The sequence below is a fragment of the Netta rufina genome (genome assembly GCF_964035555.1).
Source record: "Netta rufina genome assembly, chromosome: 3".
Lineage (NCBI taxonomy): Eukaryota > Metazoa > Chordata > Aves > Anseriformes > Anatidae > Netta > Netta rufina.
Window position 1 is genome coordinate 96,809,420 of NC_140125.1, and position 21,096 is coordinate 96,830,515.

At 42.1% G+C, this 21,096-nt stretch overlaps 1 protein-coding gene across 1 annotated transcript in view; it reads left to right on the top strand.

Annotated features, from left to right (window-relative positions):
- The first annotated feature begins 1,670 nt into the window (after window positions 1–1,670).
- Window positions 1,671–21,096, top strand: part of LOC311208047 (uncharacterized protein) — a 31,272-nt gene continuing 11,846 nt past the window's right edge. Inside the window, exons 1-10 of the mRNA XM_084284464.1 lie at window positions 1,671–1,750; window positions 3,701–3,807; window positions 5,191–5,242; window positions 5,587–5,719; window positions 7,068–7,209; window positions 8,185–8,316; window positions 9,088–9,230; window positions 12,670–12,783; window positions 13,277–13,380; window positions 16,300–16,426. Coding sequence (XP_084140590.1) covers window positions 3,721–3,807; window positions 5,191–5,242; window positions 5,587–5,719; window positions 7,068–7,209; window positions 8,185–8,316; window positions 9,088–9,230; window positions 12,670–12,783; window positions 13,277–13,380; window positions 16,300–16,426 — 1,034 coding nt within the window. The 5' untranslated portion in view covers window positions 1,671–1,750; window positions 3,701–3,720. The remainder of the gene's footprint in view (window positions 1,751–3,700; window positions 3,808–5,190; window positions 5,243–5,586; window positions 5,720–7,067; window positions 7,210–8,184; window positions 8,317–9,087; window positions 9,231–12,669; window positions 12,784–13,276; window positions 13,381–16,299; window positions 16,427–21,096) is intronic.

The window sequence follows — 21,096 nt, forward strand, 5'->3', positions numbered from 1 at the left end:
CGGCGTGGGCTTCCCACAGGCAGCAGCTCTTCCAGAACTGCTCCAGATATGAGTCCGTACCACGGGGTCCATCCTTCAGGAGAAAACTGCTCCAACCTGGCTCCCCTACGGGCAGCAGCTCCTGCCAGGTCACCTGCTCCTGCATGGTCTCCTCTCCACGGGCTGCAGGTCTGGCCCGGAATCTGCTCTGGCGGGGGTCTTCCACAGGCGGCAGCCTGCGTCGGTGCAGGGCCACCTGCTCCACCGTGGTCTCCTCCACGGGCTGCAGCGTGGAACCCTGCTCCACCGTGGTACTCCATGGGCTGCAGGGGGACATCCTGCTTCACCATGGTCCGCACCACAGGCCGCAGGGGACTTCTGCTCCGGCGCCTGGAGCACCTCTCCCCCTCCTTCTTCACTGACCTTGGCACCTGCAAGGCTGTTCCTCACTCCTCTCACTCTCCCAGCTGCTGTGTGGCGCAACATTTTTCCCTGTCTTAAATATGCTCTCACAGAGTCACAAAAAAACATCCCTTATTGGCTCAGCTCTGGTCAGCAGTGGGGCCCTTACCAAACATGGGGCAGCTTCTAGATCCTTCTCACAGAAACCATCGCTATGGCCCCCTGCTACCAAAACCTTGCCACGTAAACCCACTACACTTGGATGCTAAATCTGAAATTAAGTGCAACACTGAATTAAAATAGATGTGTTAATCTCTTAGAAGGATGTACTTGTTCTTATTGTAAGCGTCATCTCTCCTCTCCTGCTGCCTTTCAGGGTGGTAGAAGTACCTTGGTCAGTAAGTTATATATCCAACTATTCTGCTGACTTGGAGCGGACTTGAACTGTATGGGGGCAGAATTAGATGTGATGGTGAGAACTGACTGGAAAATAGGGGTGCAAGTGCCAATACTTGATTTTGTGTGTAAAGGGGGGGGTGTAAGGATTCATAGGTGACAGGTGGGAGCAGGTATGAAGTAAGCAGGGCCTGTAGGGGTGTAAACTTAATATTTAGGGTTCTCCATTCTGTGAAAAATATATATTAGGGAACTTCCTTGCCCCGTGAGGGGATTGCTTGTCGGTCCCGTCGCAAAACAATGGCAGACTGCCCCATGCAGTGCCTCACTTGGATGTGTCTGCAGTCTTGGAAGCTTGACTACCCTACGTTCTCCTACAAATGGACCTTGAGCTTGTTTGGAGGTTCTAGCAGGGGAGCGCAGCTACCGTATACCCTTGACCGATGAACGGTACGCCTCTATCGGGGAAGGTCGTCCTCTTCGACCGAGCGCGCAGCTTCGGGAGGGACGCACATGGAGCGGTGAGGGAGGAAGGGGACACCCGCCTAGCCAGCCAGATCAGCCGAATCAACCCTGGCGATCAATGGGGTGACAGATGTCGCAGCCAGATCGCCCTCACATCCAGAACTACAGGAGGGCCCAAAGCCTATTTAAGGCTCCATATAGCCGTTCTTTTTAGGTTACGGTGAGGAAATTTGAGGATGAAAATTCGATGATACAGACAGCAGAAACATTCTCTCGTCATTACTTCTGCCTAAACACGTCTTTTCCAGGATGTCTATAAACGCTTTAACGTTTTCCCTCAATCCTCGTTCCTCCCACAGGCCTTTGCGGTTTATGCAAATCACCTCCGCCCTATTGGCTCCTGTCTCTCTCGGCACCGCCTGGCGGGCAGGCTGGGCTCGGCTCAGCTCAGCTCAGTTCAGCTCCCCTCAGGCAGGCGGCGGCCGCCATTTTGTGTCCTCGCGTTGCGGTGAGCAGGGGGCGAGGGGCAGGAGCGCGTTGCTGCCGCGCTGCGGTTCCCCCAGTCCTGGTTTTTGGGAGCTCCTCTGTGGAGACAGGCGCTGGGCTCGGTGTGGGGAGCTGGGGGTCTCCTCTCCTCACAGGTAACCAGCGATAGGACCAGAGGGAATGGCCTCAGGTTGCGCCAGGGGAGGTTCAGGTTGGAAATGAGGAGACATTTCTGCTCAGAAAGAGCAGGCAGGCACTGGGACGGGTTGCCCAGGGAGGTGGTGGAGGCACCGTCCCTGGGGGTGTTCAAGGCAAGGCTGGACGTGGTGCTTAGGGACGTGGTTCAGTGGATGATGGTGGTGGTGGTAGGGGGATGGTTGGACCAGATGATCTTGGAGGTCTTCTCCAACCTTAATGATTCTTTGGTTCAGTGAGGTTGGCCTGCTTCAAGCATGGCTCGGAAGGGCACTCTGAACAAAATGCTCTAATATTTCTCTTTGTTTTTTTAAATACCTCAGCATATAATAATCACCTTGGCTGCCTTCTTTTAGTGCATCTAACTGTCTTGCAAGCCATTTCCATTCGTGGAAAACCATCCTTTTTGCCTTCTTGGCGCATCTTGGTGCAGTCTGCCTGCACCTCGTGTTGCTCGTTGTTTTCATCAGCCTCTTCTCCTGATGCTCAGGTAGGTGCTGGGCTCATCCCGCTGCTGCTCCGTGAGACGTGGTGACTGACACAGGCTCTGCTGCACAGCTCCATGCCAAGCGGAGGCCCCTCAGCAGGCATGAAGGGCCAAACAACCTTGCTCATTTGTATTCCTGTCAGCAGCAGCCTTTATTTTGTGATTTTGTATCCTTTTTTTTTTTTTTTTTTTTTTTCTCACCTTCTTGCCTGGTGCTGCATCTGTGTTCAAGATCTGTTAGAGGTTGCTTTTTTTTTCCACCCCTCTGCTTCTGAAGGAGTGCTTGCAATGTTGAGAACTGGCGGTCAGTGCTCGCATGCCAAAAGGCTGCTTTCCAGGACTGATTCAACTGCTGCTTAAGGTGACAAGGCATCTCCCTGCAAAGGAAAAACAGCCCTCAGCTGCAGCAAGGAGTTACTATTTCAGATCTGTGCATATGCGGTGCTAGTATGATGAAATTCAATGCTCCCTTGGCTTATGGCTGTGCAGTGGAATCCAGTTCCTTCTGCAACCAAAATGCATCTATCCTAGAAGTAACAAGTAATTGCCTCCTTTATGGAGACATGGAAGTACTACAGTTCTGCTTGCAAAGCATGGTGTATCTGATAAACTGAAAACTGTAAAGTTACACTTATCAATAAGATTTATTAATAGAAAGAAATGAGACCAGTAGAAAAATAAATAGTACAGCAGTCTGAATCTAAGTATTTCAGTCTGGGTTATTACAGAAGAATCTGGTCTTTATCTATAAATCTGTTTAATTTTGTTACTACTTGTATAGAATCGCATACCCTGGATCACCACAGCTAGAAAGACAAGTGAGAGGTTTTGAAACCGTGTTTTCATGCTTCATGTGTAGAATGAATGTTTAGATACTTACGGTATCCTTCAATATAAGGACTTAAAAACCCTATCTGCTCCCTTTTGTCCCCTCTGGTTGAAACATGGCTTTTAGTGGCAATGGATTGAGTAGCTCTAGTGCTAAAACTTTCACTTTTTAAGAGTTTTAGTGATTTCTTCAGTGGTGACTTTATTTTTCTCTCTGGTTATCTCCTGATTAACAACTTGATGCTTACTTTTTCTGAGTTTGGGGGGGGGGAGGTGAAGACAGCTATGAAATAACTGTGACTTGACTGTGCTGCAATGAAACCAAATCAGTTTAATAATTTCAATAAGGTTTCCAGTCTGAAGTTAACTTAAATTGTTGTCCTGTGAGTGACCTGTAAACCATTATTCAATAGCCATCAGTATTTTGAATCATTATTGATGTATTTCTTATAAATATTTTAGGTAACAGGAAACCTGAAGTCATGGCTGGAAAACCCAAACTTTACTACTTTGATGGAAGAGGCAAAATGGAGTCCATTCGCTGGTTGTTAGCTGCAGCCGGGGTTGAGGTTTGTTTCACCATTTTAACCTTAAGCTGTGTATTTTAAGCTCGTCAGAACACTGGTCGTTAACCAAATGAGAAAAACTATCCCAAGATGCAATAGTAAATAAGTATTGGTTATTCAGCATGATTAAATGCTATTACTTCAGGTGCACAAAAATATGGCAAGTTACGTGTCTTCTGAGACACTGCAAGCCAGGCTCTTGCTTAATGCAAGAACGCTTAATTAAGCCTTCTGTTGCTCACCCAGTGCTACTGAGCTGAACAATAGATGTGTTCCTGGCATAACGAGTATAATCCGTGCCAAGTAAAACAGCAACAAATTTGCATCAAATTTGCAACAAATTTGCATTCCAGTCTGTCTGTTTTGAGCTGGATGCTCATACAGGGATTTTTATTTTTTCATTCAGCTGGCTGCATCCTTCAAAATGAGCTGCAGCATGAAACGTGTTTTGTCCTGCTTGCTTCATGTGGATAGATTTAACAGCTTATCTTAGCCTATGTGATCCCACTTACTCTAGTTGAACATCCGTGCTGTATTTGTGTGCCTAACTTTCTGGGTTTCCCCTGCTGTAGCAAATCTTAATTATTAACACACATCACGCGCATTCATAGAGAGGCTGACTGAGGAAGAACCCTTGGGAGTTCATGTCGAGGCTTCTCGTGCTTGGTAAGCTCAATCGCTTTCTAGTCTTTACGGATTACATTGACTATAATGGTACCTTAGACATGTATGGCACACGTACATGTAAATGTCCAGCTTTGGTGCCTTAATCTTGAACTGAAATCCTCTGTAATTACCAGCCATCCTCAACCGTACCGAATATAATTACATCACTCTGATCACAGGCAATGCTGTGTCTTTTGGTTTCTTATCTAGTGAATAATTCATCTTTAGGTGTCCTAAATATGCTTCTGCACTAATCTTCCTGCTTGGCATAATACTTTAACATTATTTTGTAAAAGCTTTGTTTTAACTTTCTAATAATTTGTTCCCTTGTAGCTCCTAAATCAAAATAACACACAGCTGAGCTTTTTTTCCACATGTCAGGAAGCATTTTAAGGACAGCCTAGTCCATGTTGTTGACTGTCTCAAGTTAAATTGCCTGTTCAATACCAAATAAACCATCCTCACTCCAAGTCTTAATGCCAGTTTTTCTACTAGGGCTGCCTTTAGCAGCATTTGTCAGGTATGATAGACCAAGAAGTTTTGCCAGTGCTTCTGCCCCTTGCATTTTCTCCCTTAGAGTTATGTCTGGAATGTAGGGACCAAGATTTGTATTCTCTTCCTTGATAAGCACTATCCAGATCTGAAGTTTGTCTGTCCTAGAAATGTGAGAAGGTGTTTGTTTCCTGTTCTTCCTTATTCGCTTGTTTGTTTTTTTTTCAGTTTGAAGAGGAGTTTTTGGAAACACGAGAACAGTATGAGAAGCTCCTGCAAAGTGAGTGCATATAAAACCTCAAAAGAGGTATGAGCAGGCTTTACATAGTCTCAGAGAAGATGTTTAAAGACTGTGGGACTGACTTCCCACACAGCAGAGATTTTTTTCAGACTGATACTTTTTTTTAAATTACTTTTCTTCCCCATGTGTGGATATCTGTCCACACTGAGAACTGAATGTCTTTCCAACTTGTGGAATTTCACAGTGATTTGCAAAAGCTTATCCTAAAACTTCATTAAGTATCCTGATATAGCTTAAGATAGTGGTAATGAGGGTGAAATTTTGGGATTTAAAATTTGCTTCAACTGTGTTTTTAAGTAATGTATTGCTTTCCCTTTCTTCAGGTGGATCCCTGCTGTTCCAGCAAGTTCCCCTGGTGGAGATCGATGGGATGAAGATGGTGCAGACCAGAGCCATCCTCAACTACATAGCAGCAAAGTACAACCTCTACGGAAAGGACCTGAAGGAGAGAGCCCTGTACTGTGACTGTTCTTCTTGGATGTGTTACAGTAACTTAGATATGTGTAGAATTAATGGGGTAGTTGCGCACACAATCGCCGATGCGCTTCAGTGATTTACAACTTGCAGTGAGACTGACAAGCTGCAGTTCAGTGCAACCCAACTGATTTGTTTTGAGTAGATTATCTTTACATAAAAAAAAAAAAGCTTGGTGTGTGGGTAAGTTGTGCTCTAGTAAAACATTAGTACAGCTTGCCACAGGAATTCACGAACTGGCTGGGGTGTAAATATTGAACTACTTATGTAAACTGAAAACGTTTTGGAAAGCAGTGGTTATTTTTTTTAGCTTTTCTGTTTGCAAAATAAGACCTGGAAGTGATGTTATCTGTAGTTGGATGGTGTTCCTCAGCATTGTAAGAAGTTTACTTTTTAGGTCTTCAGGAATTGGAGAAAGTGCATCTAAAAGCTACCAAAAGATTTCTGGTTTCATGTGAAACTAAATTTAGGTCTTAACGCTGTGTCCGTGAAGGAAAAAGATGTGTTTGGGATATCTCAGTGGCCTTTAAATGCCCATTTCCTACTGTTTCCCAGATAAAGGAAAATTAAAGGTTAACTAGTAAGGAATCCAACTTCAATGGGTAAAATACCACAGAACTGTGAGTAGTTAAGTGAATTGGCTGGAGCTGGTTCAGGAAAGTAACAAGAAAAATAACCTGGAGCATGAGTCGTAGTTTACCAGCTTCTTTCTGGTGTTAATGAGCCATCACCTACAGCTTTAATTTCTTGAATACCTCTTCCTGCAGACAGAATCCTCTTCCATCAAGTTATATATTTAGTCTGGGACCTATTCTTTCTGTTCATCAGAAGATAGAATTCAGATGTATTTGTTGATTTGTTCTTGAGGGCAGTGCTTTGAGCAGGGTTTACTGCGATTAGCCCAGGCTGAAGTACTTCAGGTAACTGGTCTCCTGTAGTGTAGAAATGCAGTTTTGGAAAACCAGAGGGGTGAAGCTGGTACATGTTAAACCTTGCAGGAATATCTGATAGTGTCTCATTGTATTTAATAGTGCAAATAACATAACTTACTGGCTTGGCTCTGGCCAGTGGAGGGCCTCTTTGGAGCTGGCTCTGATCTGACACGTGGCAGCTGCTGGGCTGTGCTCACAGAGGCCACCCCTGCAGCCCCCTGCTACCAAAACCTTGCCATGTAAACCCAACATGCATCTACTTTTTAACCAGAAAAATAGTTTGTATGATGGGGGAGGGGGGGGTTCAACTTTTACAATTACAGTGCAGATCTGTCATTATGGAGGTGCCTTTTTATTTACATGTGTGCTTTTTTGTTTGTTTGTTTGTTTGTTTTAAGGATTGATATGTATGTTGGGGGAACTGAGGACCTTATGGGCTTTATTTTGATGTTCCCATTCTTATCGGCTGAGGATAAAGAGAAACAACGTGCCTTTATAGTTCAGAAGGCCACCAGCAGGTACTTCCCAGTATATGAAAAGGTATGTCGTAGGATCCCTTCCTTCTGCTGTTCTGGAAGGGCACCAGCAGGAACACTGTGTGTTTTACAAGAAGCAGGGGAAATAGGAAGGTTTTAGCCCAGTACTGTAAACTGGACATCGTCCTGTCACCAGGCTGGACAGATGAGAGGGAGGTCAGAGCAGTGGAAGAGAACTGGGGGTGGGCTAAATGTAGAAATTTCTGGATGAGGTCTTGTGGTTTGAGCAACATCACCACTGACGCTGAAAGATCCAAGTACCCCTTTGATCCAGTGAATGTGTAAACGATGATTATATGCAGTTGAAATTGCAGCTTCCTGCTTTTAGGAGAACAAACTATGTAACCTACATTGCAAAGGAGATGCAATTTTAAAATAGCTAATTGTCAACTTTGTTTAACATCTCAACTATATATTTATGTTATTTATTTATTTAACCACAATAGTAAGCAGTTATTACCACAGTTTGTAAACCAGTTTTGGAGATGCCTCAGTGTTTTAAGTTTCCCCAGGCGGATGTAGGAGGCACAGAAGTCTTCTAATCTGAACGTCCTGCTACGTAAGCCATACTGGGATCTTGTTTTTTTTCTGGCTGATCCCAGTTTTCCCACTGAAGCTGTAACCAAATGCGGAAAAAGTCAAGATTTATTAGGCTGGAAAGGGGAGAAAACCAAGGAGGGATCTAACCCTGTAGTCCAGTACATGGGGTTACCCAGGGCTATAGGATGGAAAAAAAGGATGGGTAAGAGAAACAGTGGGATTCTAGATTACTGCTGAGAGGGCTGCTTGTGGATAAATGGTTGGTGATTGTAGGCCCTGAGCTCACATCTCCTGCACTAACAGTATCCCTAGGGGCTGGGGAGAAAAAGGTGAAAAGGAGGCTGTAAGTACAGCCAGAGGAGGTGTGCCTGAGTATTTTGTAAACATCAACCACAGCTGCTTATCCACATCTGAACACTTTCATTCATGGTGCTTCCAGGTTCTGAAAGACCATGGGCAGGACTTCCTTGTTGGCAACAGTTTTAGCTGGGCAGATGTTCATCTTCTTGAAGCCATTTTAATGGTAGAAGAGAAGAAGTCGGACGTTCTCTCGAGCTTTCCTCAGTTGCAGGTAACTTACATTAACAGTACTCTCATATGGATGGAAATATAATAAAAGATATTTCTGTTATGTGTGGACAATTACATAAGACAGGAATGTTTGTCACTCCTCTTATATTGTAGTCTTGCTCTGCTTGCTTTAGGAAGAAACTCCTAATAGGATTCATCCACAGAATGTATAATTTTCTAGAGTAATTCTCATACAGACATGAAGAAAATCACCTTCTGTTTGTGTTGTTTTTTTTGTTTGTTTGTTTTGTTTTTTTTGTATCCTCTCAACAGCTCTGTGATGCCTGAAACGGAAAATATTTTCTAGACCAGAAACTGATTTGAATAAAGCTTACATCTGAAATTACATCTGAAACCACAGATAACTGTTTCCACTTCAACCTATATCAGTACAAGATGGAGGGCTGTCTTACTATTTAAAATAATGAGTTTGGAGTGAGGGAGGATAAACTATCTGCGGCTAAAACCATATTTCTTGTCTTGCCTTCTCATGCTGCTTTTTAAAGGATGTTAATGACTTCCATTAGGAAGACTGAGATGAATACAGGCACATCTCTTACCAGTATTTCCTTTGCTGATGAAACAGTTCTGGACATTTATCATTTGTAGTTTCTCCAGCAGCAGCAGACAGTATCTGCTTAATGCTTTCTGTAAATATTGCCCTCTTCAGTTAAATCCTCTGCTTCCACAAATGAGTTTAACAGTTTTTATTTTCTTGTGTTAACTTTTTTTTTTTTTTTTAACTAGCATGTACTTACTGTTTACCTTTTAGGCATTTAAAAGAAGGATAAGCAGCGTCCCCACAATCAAGAAGTTTCTAGAGCCTGGAAGCCAGAGAAAACCTGTTCCTGATGATAAATATGTGGAGACTGTGAGGAAAGTTCTCCGCATGTATTATGATATAAAAGCGAATTAGTGTGCCTGTCTAAAGCAACATCTATGCTTGGTGGAAGAAAACTGTGAGAGCATACAATTAAACTGCACAGGGAAGGTGAAGATACATTTAAAAAGAGTTTCAGTGAACAATATCGTGTGTTCTCTCATACAAAGTACAGTATGCAGTTTTTTTTAAATTGCACTTCACTAATAACCTGTGTTCTTTCCTTCATTCTTCTTGAGATTTTTCTGGTAATTTTAAGCAATTGAAATGGCAGCAGGCTTGCTGTCTTCCTGGAAGCTCACTGGAAGAGGGGAAAGCAAAAGAGAAGGAAATGTGAGTTGCTGACTGACAGCTCCAGCATGTTATACTGGCTCCAAGGATTTTGCTGAAATCCAGATCAGATTTTTATATGATTGGTCCAGATTCAGGTCTTTGCTGTTTTTACCTTCACTTTAGTAAAATGAAAGAAGTGGTTTTGAAAGAAAGTAGGAGGGATGTGTTTCTCTTGCCAGTTCTATTGAACATTACTGATTTGTCTGTAATACCAGCATTGTGCCTTCATAGCTAAGTTGCATTTCTATTACTGAATTAAGAAATAAAATGACTACCAGCTGTCATATGTGTATAACTGGTATATCTAGAGGGCCTGTTCTAATCAAATAAACTTGTTATTCATATGCATTACTGTTGTGTTGTCTTATGAGTGAAAGTTGAGGTTGGTAGACTTTATCATATATGCAGAATGTATCCTCAAGAACTTCTTTACTGAAAGGGTTGTTAGGCATTGGAACAGGCTGCCCAGGGAAGTGGTGGAGTCACCATCCCTGGAAGTCTTTAAAAGACGTTTAGATGTAGAGCTTAGGGATATGGTTTAGTGGGGACTGCTAGCGTTAGGTCAGAGGTTGGACTTGATGATCTCGAGGTCTCTTCCAACCTAGAAATTCTGTGATTCTGTGATTCAAAGACTTGATTTGAAGGGGGTCCTTGTTAACCTGTGTAGCCCATGAAAAAACATTTCATTTGCATTTTTAAACCAAGGAAAGGAGATAAAAAGGGAAGGTAGTAAACCATTACACAGAGCTGGTATAATTCCTGTCCAAGCTTTAATGACTCCCATACTCAAAATGTTATTTCTTTTCCTCTTTCTATTAGTTTTTTTCAGTACATCGTTTCAGCAGATGAGCTTACAAAGGAATGGCAAATGTTTTTAATCAAATAAATAAATGGCACATGCACTTTGAAAAGCTGCTCATAAGGTGTTATCTTGGGGCTTCTCCATCCCTAATGTCATTGTTTAAGTCCTGGCTATATACTGAGAAACAGGATGTTTCTTGACCTTGTAATGCAGTGAATGCTCTTAAAAAATGTCTGATGAATGAATTGCCCAGTTGAGAGCATGTCAATCTCCCAGCTTCAAAGCGACTGAAGTTCTCAGCACTGTGAATGGTTTCCTCTCATTACAAGAATACAGGATTTATCTGTCACCTGCTTTCCTAATGTCAATTGCAATTACAGTTTAATCTCAGATTGGTTTAATAAGGAAATTTGGAAAACCCTATAGTTGTCAATCTCCATCCCTTTGCTGAACTTTTTCTCCACAACCTGCAGCAAGGTGTGGTGTGATGCTGAATGAATGTTCCACACGTGGGGATGCAGAAGAAATGTGTGTCTGTCTGTTTGTGTTTGTCAGCTCAAAACCTGGTAGGCTGTAGCCGTGTCTGTCAGCAAAGAGTATGGCACAGTAACAGTGAGGTTGAACAGAAGGACAGTCAGTACTGCAAACTTGGCATCAGTGCTGTGTGGGTTTGGGGGTGGGGTTGCTTGAGTGGTTGTGGTGACTTAGTGCTGTTTAGACTGCACTCTGAAAGCACAATTGTCAGTTAAATTTCACCCAGCAGAGATCCATTTTGTGCAGTTCAAGATCACAATGCAGTGAGAGCCAAAGTACAGTCAAGAAATGCACTTTAAAAGCGTTCTCCTGTTCTAGGTCTCTAATGTGGATACACCCTGATCTGGCCCAGCTTGTGGGTTATTTCCTGGTATTTTAGTAAGTCTCAGTTTATTCTGTGAGAGAGGGTTAATGAGAACTTGCATTCTTTTTGTGTTTATATATGAATTAGTGTGTACCCCTCCATATAACACAACCTCCACTTACACTGTCATCAAAGGGCTGCATGGTGTGACACAGGCACTACTGGGGACTTGTGTCCTTCTGGAACAGCTGACACAGGACATCCGAGGTGTCACTAGGTGCTTGTGCAGAAAATCAAATCAAACCCAACTGATAAACACTTCAAAGCAGCAGAAGAAAAGCAGCCCCCTGGCCAGTGATTGTATGCTTTAGAATGAGCTGAATCATATCTTACTTGCTATTTTTTTGTCAAGAAAATTAGTAGTGCTGGGCAAGGGTCTGCTTTTGCTCCTCATCACTGGAAGGAATAGGTAATAATTCTAAGGATGGTGTGTTTCTTATCTGGATATTTCCACACAGGTTTGTCAGTTTAGTCTTTAGCCTCCACAGAGTGACAGGTCTATAGATTATTATTGTGATCTTCCAAATTTAGGGCAAACTAGGGAGATCAGTTCGATCTAAGTCTTTCGTAAACCTAGTGAGAAGTAGAGAGGTCTTAAAGGCTATCCATCTGCAGGAGTTTCCTAATAGCCGAAGAAGTATAAAATCCCTCCGTATGAGTATCCTCGAGTCCTTGTACAGGGCTCTAGCAGTGATACTTCGGTCTTTAGCAGACTTTGATAATGCTTTCAAGACACATCAGAGTACTTCAGTTCTGTTACCAGCCTTCAGGACAGTACTAGCAAGCAAAGGAAACATACAGATGCTTGTTATCATCTCCCCTGTTTCCCAGTGCTGCTGGCCCAATACCTCTTGCACAATGCACGGTGATCCTAAGAATAATTTCACTCTGAACTGTCCCAAAGCACTTAAGTGCTTGACAGTTCTGATGCATTTTGCAAGGACTTAGGTTTGCTTTCAACCCTTGCTCTGGCAAGACTTATATATACAAAGCAGCTTGCAGCATCATTCTGATAGCCAGGCAGAAGCTGTGCTTAGTGGAAGTAAGCACGGTGGTCCTACACAACCTGTTTGGGTTAAAAACATTGGCCATCAGTGGAATTACAAGTCCATTCCCAATGAAAGCAGTAGGAAAATTCTCACTGAAGGAAGGAGCAAAGGAAGAGGAGGAAAGGCCATGTGGGTTACTGGGACCTGCTGGTTGCCTCGGCGTGAACACTTGTGTGCATTGGCCACTGCTTTGAGGTTCAGGAGGGGGTAGGTTCGTATTTTGGGGGTCCTAGGTAGGATCTGAGCATCAGCTGCATGTTCCTGCTTGGGCATGGGCACAGAGAAGCCCTCAGAGGACCGCTGGGGCTTACACTCACCTTGGCAATGAGTTGTAGGAAAGCTGAGACAGGAACATGCTATTTGGCTTTATTTCTCTCATTGCTGATGCACAGCCCCAGCAGGGACATCTGGCACGAATTAAGTCAATCCCCTGTAGAAATACAATTCAAAAAGCTTGTCTTTGTGGAAGATGCCAAAGACAGCTGGCAAGCTACTGCTGCTGCAAGGTGGGAAGCTGGAGAGTAGTGTTTAGTGGGTGCCACCAGGCATCTTTTAAATAAGGAGTTGAGCAACCTGTTTGTTTATTATTAAAATGGTAACTCAAGAATTGTAAAGTCCAAGGTGTCTGCATATTCATGGAAACACAGAAAACATTTTTGTGTGATTAGTAGCAGTTGAAACAGAATCTCTTAACCTTTGCAAAGTGTTCATAAACACATCCTGAGTGTGACGTGGGTTTTTTGAGGATATCACTTCCCTAAAGAGGGAAGAGGACAACAGCATAGGATACTGCTCAGCCACAATCTCTCTCCCATGCTAACCAGTGTTTTATTGTTTACACCGTGCTTAAGGTCCTGCTCCTAGCGAAGGGTCTTCTATACCCTGTTTGCTCTGGGGGAAAATTTCTGCCCTAGGCAACTACTGGTTGTTGTACTAGCCGAATTTCAACAACACAAAAGGCATTGAATTAACCTGATGTTACTTTTCCTCTGTCCCTAGATGGAGCCCTGCTCTTTCAGCAAGTGCCCATGGTGGAGATGTAGAACGAAGATGGTGCGGCCCTGAACCATCCCCAGCAGCACAGCAGGAAAAGTACAACCTCTGTGGGAAAGACCTAAATGAGACATAGCCTGGGACAGTAACTCTAGAATTAAAAGCACCAGGTGCTTGATTTTGAACGATGACTACTTTTGTAGTCAGTAGAAAGAAATAGTTATCTCCAGATGGCAAGTTACCTGAATTGTAAGGCATGGTTAACCTCTTCCAGGATATGACTGGAAGCATCTGCAAGGCCCCTAAGAGTACGGAGCAGAAATCAGATATATATATACACACCTCCAGCAGCCCCTCCAGGTTTTGACCAAGTCATTGCAAAACTTTCTTCTTCTTGGTTTAAAATGTCTCATGCTGCAACTTCTGTTGCAGTCCTCTCCCATCCTTTCAGCATGCTTCTCTGAGAAGAGTCTGTTCCTGCCCTCTCTGTAACTAAACGTTAGATAGTTCAACACAGTTATACCCTTGGAACTTTGCAATTTGACATTTTATGTAAAATTTTATTTATGTCATTTTATGGAACTGAAAGAAAAATTAACAAAGTTTGCAGAAGATAAAGAAGAAAAGTGACAAGAGGGAAGAAATGTGAGATTTGGTGACCTGAATCAGTAGTACGTACACTGAGAATTAATAAAAAATGCTGTAGCTTCCAATTCTTTCTGTTGCTTGCCCTACTTTCCATTTCAGAACAATTTCTACACTGCAGCAGAACCCTTCAAACTCACATGTGGAAAGGTCACCCGAGAGTAGATGGAATGGAAATATTACCTTCCTGCTGGCAAGAGGCAGAAGGAGCTTAACCTTATCCTTCAGCCTGATACTCCCAAGCTTAGCCCACGATCCCAGCTGTGCCAGCCCTACTCAGATACACATTAGTTCATCTATTTATGAATATAGATGAACTCTGTATATACTCATACATAGATGAACTAATGCGTATCCACCCCCTTTGTCAAGGAAGTAACTACCTTATTGAACTATTAGTCAGCAGATTTGCTGCAGGAAGTCTTTACTCTCGGGATGACCTTTTGGTCAATCATTTCTGATAAAGTTTGTCTAAGAAGGGCTTGCATGGCAACAGCATTGCAATGAAAGGCGTATCTCTCACACGTTGCAAAGTATCCCATTGTTTAAGTTCTCACATGCCCACACAACATAAAAAGAAAAAGGTGCAACATTAGTGTGTGTATCTTAACCTTAATTAAACAAGCACATTGTTTATTTTTCTAGTGCCATGGTACCTTCTTGCTCATTGTAACAGATATAAGTATGAAGTCGTACAGGCTTGAGGCTGGAGAAAGTACTTCTGTTGGATCTAGAAATTGTTTTTGTACTAGGAAAGGGACAGACGTCACAGGTTGCATGGTGTCCTGGTCCTTGAAGCAAGAGGCACACCTTTTCAAACTAGACTATTGAAGACAAATGTATATGTTTGAGCCTCAAAGACTGATCTGTCTTTTCTGGCCATTCCTATGAGAAAAACTAGGAATCTTTGCATTCAGCTACAACACTAAGGCAGCTAGTGCTGATTTTATTGCTGAGGGTGTCCACAGGAGACACCTTGTAGACATGAAACACATGGATGGAAATGTCTGGACAGTAGTTTTTAAATCATTTATGGATTTAATGGCCTATGGAAAGGTTTAATCTACAGAAGGATTCATACATCTTTTTATGTAATGTTACACAATTATACTGGTTAGTTATGTACTTGGCTATCATAACCAAACTCTGTTTGGAGGTAAGTCAATAAAAAATACTCTCCTAATACACATTCCTAGTAATAAAAAACTTTATCCTAATATAGATTCCTATGTTTGCCATGGAACAGAATAGTTCGGTCGGAAGGGACCTTGAAAGATCACCTAGTCCAACTTTGTACCAGCCTTGGGAGACACATTGAAACATAACCTCACCTCTATAACATGAGTGTATTTACACTGTTTTACTTGCTACAGATTTATCACCTTGTATATAAAGGTTATACACAGCATCACCCTGGTTCTCAAGTACTCCAAAGCCTTTTTTCAATATTCCTGACCAGGGATGCAGAAATAATCCTGAAATGTGGGTTTAGGTCATGAATATTTCCATCAACTCTGTATTTAATGATTCAGTTTTGCTCAGTTTTTAAATTCTTAGAAATTATTTTCCTCTTGAATCAAGCTAGTCACAATTTTTATGTCTATCACTACTGAAAAGTGGGTCACTTTCTTGAATTATATTACTACCTGCATCAAGAGGTGAGCTCTTTAATGGTCAGGCAGAAGGTGACAGACCACCTCCCCATAGACACAAAATGGACAGACAGAAGAGATGGATGTCCATTTTCCTGTTTTGAAACACAAGAGTAAGCCTTCCAGATGATAATCCGAGCTAAAAGTCTTACCGGATGGAGCGCTTCCAACAATGACCTGTATTTCAACTGTAAATACCTCCTTTTGGTATGTTTGCATGTCCGATAGAAAACAGCAGGGCAGCAGGGTTTTTACTGTGTTGTCAGAATTTAAGAGACTGGGGACTGAATCAAACCTACCAAGACCCAAAATCTCTTTGCAGTCAATGGAGAAGAGCAGAAGTGGATCCTGAATCACATTCATTAATTCGTTAATGAGACCCATCATTAGCTGTACAAGAAGGTAGGAATTTCCCAGCCCCAGGCACTAAATAGCCTGAGTGCAAGGTATCTTCCATTCCAAAGGTGAGTGCAATGTGCTCATTCATACTTCCTTGTGCTCACTCCTTACTTTTAGAATCTTAATTCTGCTTTGGGTACATTCCCTAGGTACACTGTCGGAAGTCAAAGAGAAGGATTTTGCCCATGTTGTCCTTTGCCAAAATAATCAGGTTTTTCCTGTTTATATACAACACCTACTTTACAAGGTGGGTAAAGGTAAAGTACTTTAATAATCTTTTAGCTGAGACTGGAATATGCTGATATATACGAAAATTTCTCCCACTTTCTGTAGATTCCTTGGAATTCTTTGAAGTTCCTTTTTGGAAACCAGCTCACCTGGGCAGAAATCCAACTGATGAAACAATCCTGACGGCAGAAGTGAAAACATCCACATTATCTCCAAATTTTCTTTGCTACAGGTAATTAAATCAAATAGTAAGACAGTCATATTCATTCCAAGCTTTGTGGAAGAGAAGTTAAAATGCTTTGGCAGCTCCTTGCTGGAATGCAGAACTAATAGAGAGAGCATCGGGAAACACAGTCTATAAAGTATGCACAGAGAATATAAAATAATAGTAATAATAAGTAAAAGCAGAGCTGAGAAATATATGTGAGAAGTGAATTATGGTCCCATGTGTTTAAAAATAAAGAAACAAACAAAACTATTATATAAATTATTTTTTATCTTTGTGGTTCCAGTGAGAGAGGGAGAGTGGTTTTCATATTCCCTGTCTTATAAGTGGAATCAGACACTCAAATTAAAAGCAGCAAAATACAAGCAGAAAAAAAGGCAACAGTTTCACACTAGGACTGTGGAAATCATTGTTAGAGGATATCATTGAGGTCAGGAACTTGAAAGGATAAAAGTGATATCAAGTATATAGTAATTAGTGCTGTGGAATCTTGGAAGAAATCATGAACTTTCAGGTGTTAAGCAGCTCTCTAGCTCTGAAAGATTAAATTCTGAAAGGCAGACTATCCCAGTACTGATAACTCCTTTACACCTTCCATTGCTGGAGCACCTCTCCTATGAAGAAAGGCTGAGAGAGCTGGGGATGTTCAGCCTGGACAAAAGAAGGCTCTGGGGAGACCTCATTGCTGCCCTTCAGTACTTAAAGGAGTCTTATAAAAAAGATAGAGGAGGACCCTTTACTTGGGTAGATAATGATAGGACAAGTGGGTATGGTCTTAAACTAAAAATTAAGAGATTTAGAATAGACATTAGGAGGAAATTCTTCATTGTCAGGGTAGTGAGGCACTGGAACAGATTGCCCAGAGAGGTTGTGGATGCCCCATCCCTGGAAGTGTTCAAGGCAGGCTGGATGGGGCTTTGGGCAACCTGATCTAGTGGGTGGCATCCCTGCCCATGGCAGGGGGCTTGGAACTAGCTTTCAGGTCTCTTCCAACCCGAGCCATTCTATGAATCTGTGATTCTATGACTTGTACCACCTGACTTGTACCTACTTTTCTCTGAGGTTGTATCATTTGCTTTTAGGAAACTGCTCCCTCCCAGTTTTGAACCACCACTTGATGAGGCTTATTTCACAAGTCTTGGCTTGTCATTAGAACTTTTCCCATCCTTCTTCTTAGAAGTTGAATTGTTTCCAATTTTAGGCTTTTAAAGCAAGTGAAAGCAACATTGCCACAATTAAAAATTTCCTCCAACCTGACAAGAAGGTCACCACAAGATGAAGAAGCTGCAGCATTAACACACAGAATTTTCAATAGGAAATGAAGCCAAGTTCCATCTGCGGTCATTTTTCAGCCCCTTTTCCTAGTTGAACTTTTTTTTTTTTTTTAATTGTTATTTATATTTTTTTTCTAGATTTGTATGATATTGTACATGCAACAGGGGCAAAACAATATCATATTGAGTTTACATTTCTCAAACTGTTAAATGTATCTGCAAGACAGGTAAATGCAGAGGTAGAAGTTTACTCATAAATATCATTAAAACACACATATCTTACAATTTTGAAGATGACACAAAACACCAAATAAAGATTACCTTAAAAGTCAGACAGTTGTAGATTGTATAAATAATGTGTCATTGAATCTTTCTGTGCTGATGGATGATGGTAGAAGAGTCTAAGGAAATGAGATAATATTTGGCTTTGAAGAGAAACTAAGGTTAAAATATGTATAAAGAATGCTGGGTCTTATGAAAATTCTGATGATCTCCAGGGAAACACTAACTTCAATAAAAACAAAGCTGTTTTATAAGAGAAGAAATTGTCTTTGTTGTCGATGAAATCTGTTTCTCCTTATATGAGTTGTATAAATAAATCTGGTTTTATAAAGACAATGACCAAAGCAAATAAAAAAATATGTCTCATGGGATAAGGGCTGCTTTTAAATATTTTCAAATAATCATTTTTATCTTTTATTGAAAACATATTCTTGTCCAGCTTGATCAACATCAGATAAAAACAGGACTGAAAGTTCTGTCTTACGTCCCAGCATCCCCTTCTGAAGACAGATTCTTTAAACCTAAACTAGATTATTACCTGTTCCTAAATAGATAATTGTAACAATGCACATAAACTGGGAGTCTTCCCAGTACGTGCCAGAAACCATACAGAGGACACATACACTTACACAAGTTACAAGTTGAAATAAGTCGTTATAATACCTGACTTATTTAAGATAAATATTTCACAATATGGATTAGAGTTACTTTTCAGTTGGCTTTAAAGCCTTGATATTGCATATCTCATGCTTACGTAATAAGCCTTTTGCCCATGCTGAGGTACTTAGATCAATAGTCAATAAGTGCTAAAGGGTCCAAATAGTAACATTCTATAAACTGACATGCCTTAAACTTATTTTAAAGTATTACAAATTGATAGCTAGATATCTCTGTAGATTATGCTCCTTTGGGGCATGTGCGTAACTGGTATTTAGGTTGGCCCCTGGCGTTGCACAGAGTTGTAAGCCACGTAAGGCATGTTTCCCTGCCCGCTAGCTTGTAGCCTACCCTCATGTTGTCCTCACTGTCCTCGTTCCTGGGTGCATCACTAAATGTCGCTCTAGGTTCTGTCCAGACCCCCTCAAACAATCAGTCTGTGTTATTTGTCAATGTCCGTGCTGGTCACATTGCTCCAGGAGAGTTCTCAGACCTTGCAGCCCTTGGCATGGTGGAGCTCAAGTCCCTACAACCAATCTGTCAGGTGGCTGCACCTGAACTGGTTATTGGAAATGACCTATGAAGCCTACGCTTCCCCACCCATGGTGCTTGAATGCCATGTGGGATAGCACTAGATGGCACAGGTCAACGCTGTTTTAGGAAATTTTTGCTATATGGAGAGGCACGTGCCAGTGCTGGCTGGAGTCTGTGCGCTGGCCTCGCTTTGTCTGCTAGCATAAATCTCGTCTCTGGCTCTGCATTTAAGCTCTCCTTGCCAGCAGCGCCATGGGCGTAACTCGGGGTTAGGATTTCTGTTCTCAGACTTTTCTGTGCCGGTGGCCTGGACAGGTGCCAAACAGCTTGCAGAGATATGCAGGAAGGCAAACGTGGGCTTGGCTGACCTTGTACTTGGGAGCTCGGTAAAGCTTCCAGGACAGACCCAGAGCAGTCACTGGAGGGTTACTTTATGAAAAGTTGGCAAGTCTGGGTTTGCGTGACACAGGGATTGTTCTAGGTACTCACATGGACTATAATTTTTTATCAAGGCATTGTGCTTCACTCTAAGAGCTTGATCGGAAGCAAAGGGAGAATCTGCAAGCCCTCTTGCTTAAATCTCCCATGGCATTTAGCTGTATATGCTGTCTTCACCTCTGGCAGGATGCTGCTGGAAGCAGCTACGGTCCCCCTGGCCAGCTGCAGGGTGGCTTGTGAGGACCACAGGCAAGTTCCTTTAGAGAAGTCTTTGGACTTCTCCAAGCTACATCACAATGAAATGTGTCCACAGAGCACAGTGGGAACTTGACATGTTGAGGTACGGTATGTGTATTATTTAAAATCTGCCTATGCCCAACCCAAGATCATTTAAGTGGTACCTGGGCTCCATGCCAGCTGCTTCAATACTCACAGGTGTGGCTTACCAAATGTTTTATAAAAGAAACTCGTTTTCTTTTCTACTCTAGAGGTTCATAGAACAGCTATTCAAGTTACATATGAAAGCAACCTCATAGGCAACAGATATAGATGTCAAAGGAGCTTTAGAAATTACACTATGAAAGGCTGTGCTGAAAGCAAAATAAAAAGAGAACAATGGACCACTTCTTCTTGGCCATCAGGCCCTCTTGCTGCCCTTGTTAGCACTGGAGACTGCAGAAAGGACAAGGAAGACTTGCATGCTTTGGTCACTGTTCCTGAACCAACCCTTGCACTCAGGTACTTGCTGTTACCAGAAACCTCAAAAGCAGGAATAGATTAATCTTGATGTAGTGCTGCCATCGCAGACAGGTATGAACATGTATGTACGACCTATACTCAGGAATTTTCTGGAGGAAGCTAACTGGGTTTGACATGGAAGCAATGCAGAAGCACACATTTAAGGCTGTGCTTTATTCACTAGATGATGAACCTTAAAGAGAGAATTAGGCATGAGGAAGAGCCATACAGTTGTATTTTGCATACACCATCAATCTATAGAAGCCTGTAATGAATTTCCAAGAAGCCTGTGGTGAATCTGCATCCTGTGGAAGAGACTGACAGCAACTTCCAGGCAGGGAAACCATCACAAAACCATAAATGTGAGGAAAAAATAAAATAGCAGCTTTTGGGGGATTTCCTCCAGATAGTTAGCTAGAGATTTTTGTCCTGAGATTCTCCATCTTGAGGTGCTGTGTTGGTACAGTTGTGGCTTTAGACTGATAAACATAGTTTTGATAACAGTGTGGGTTTTATGAACAGATCTTCAGATTATCTGTGCTAATATCTAATGCAGGTGTAAAGTAATGCCCAACATCCAATGCTAGCCTACACTAGAGGACCTGATAGTTGGTGTCAAAATCCTGTTTCCCATCTGCCAGACCACCTTTTATCTGTTCACATCCACTTTTAGTCATTTCATATGACATCTAGATAGCAAAGCTGAGGCAGTCATATCTCACTGAAACAGCACAGGAAAATCATAGTTTATTT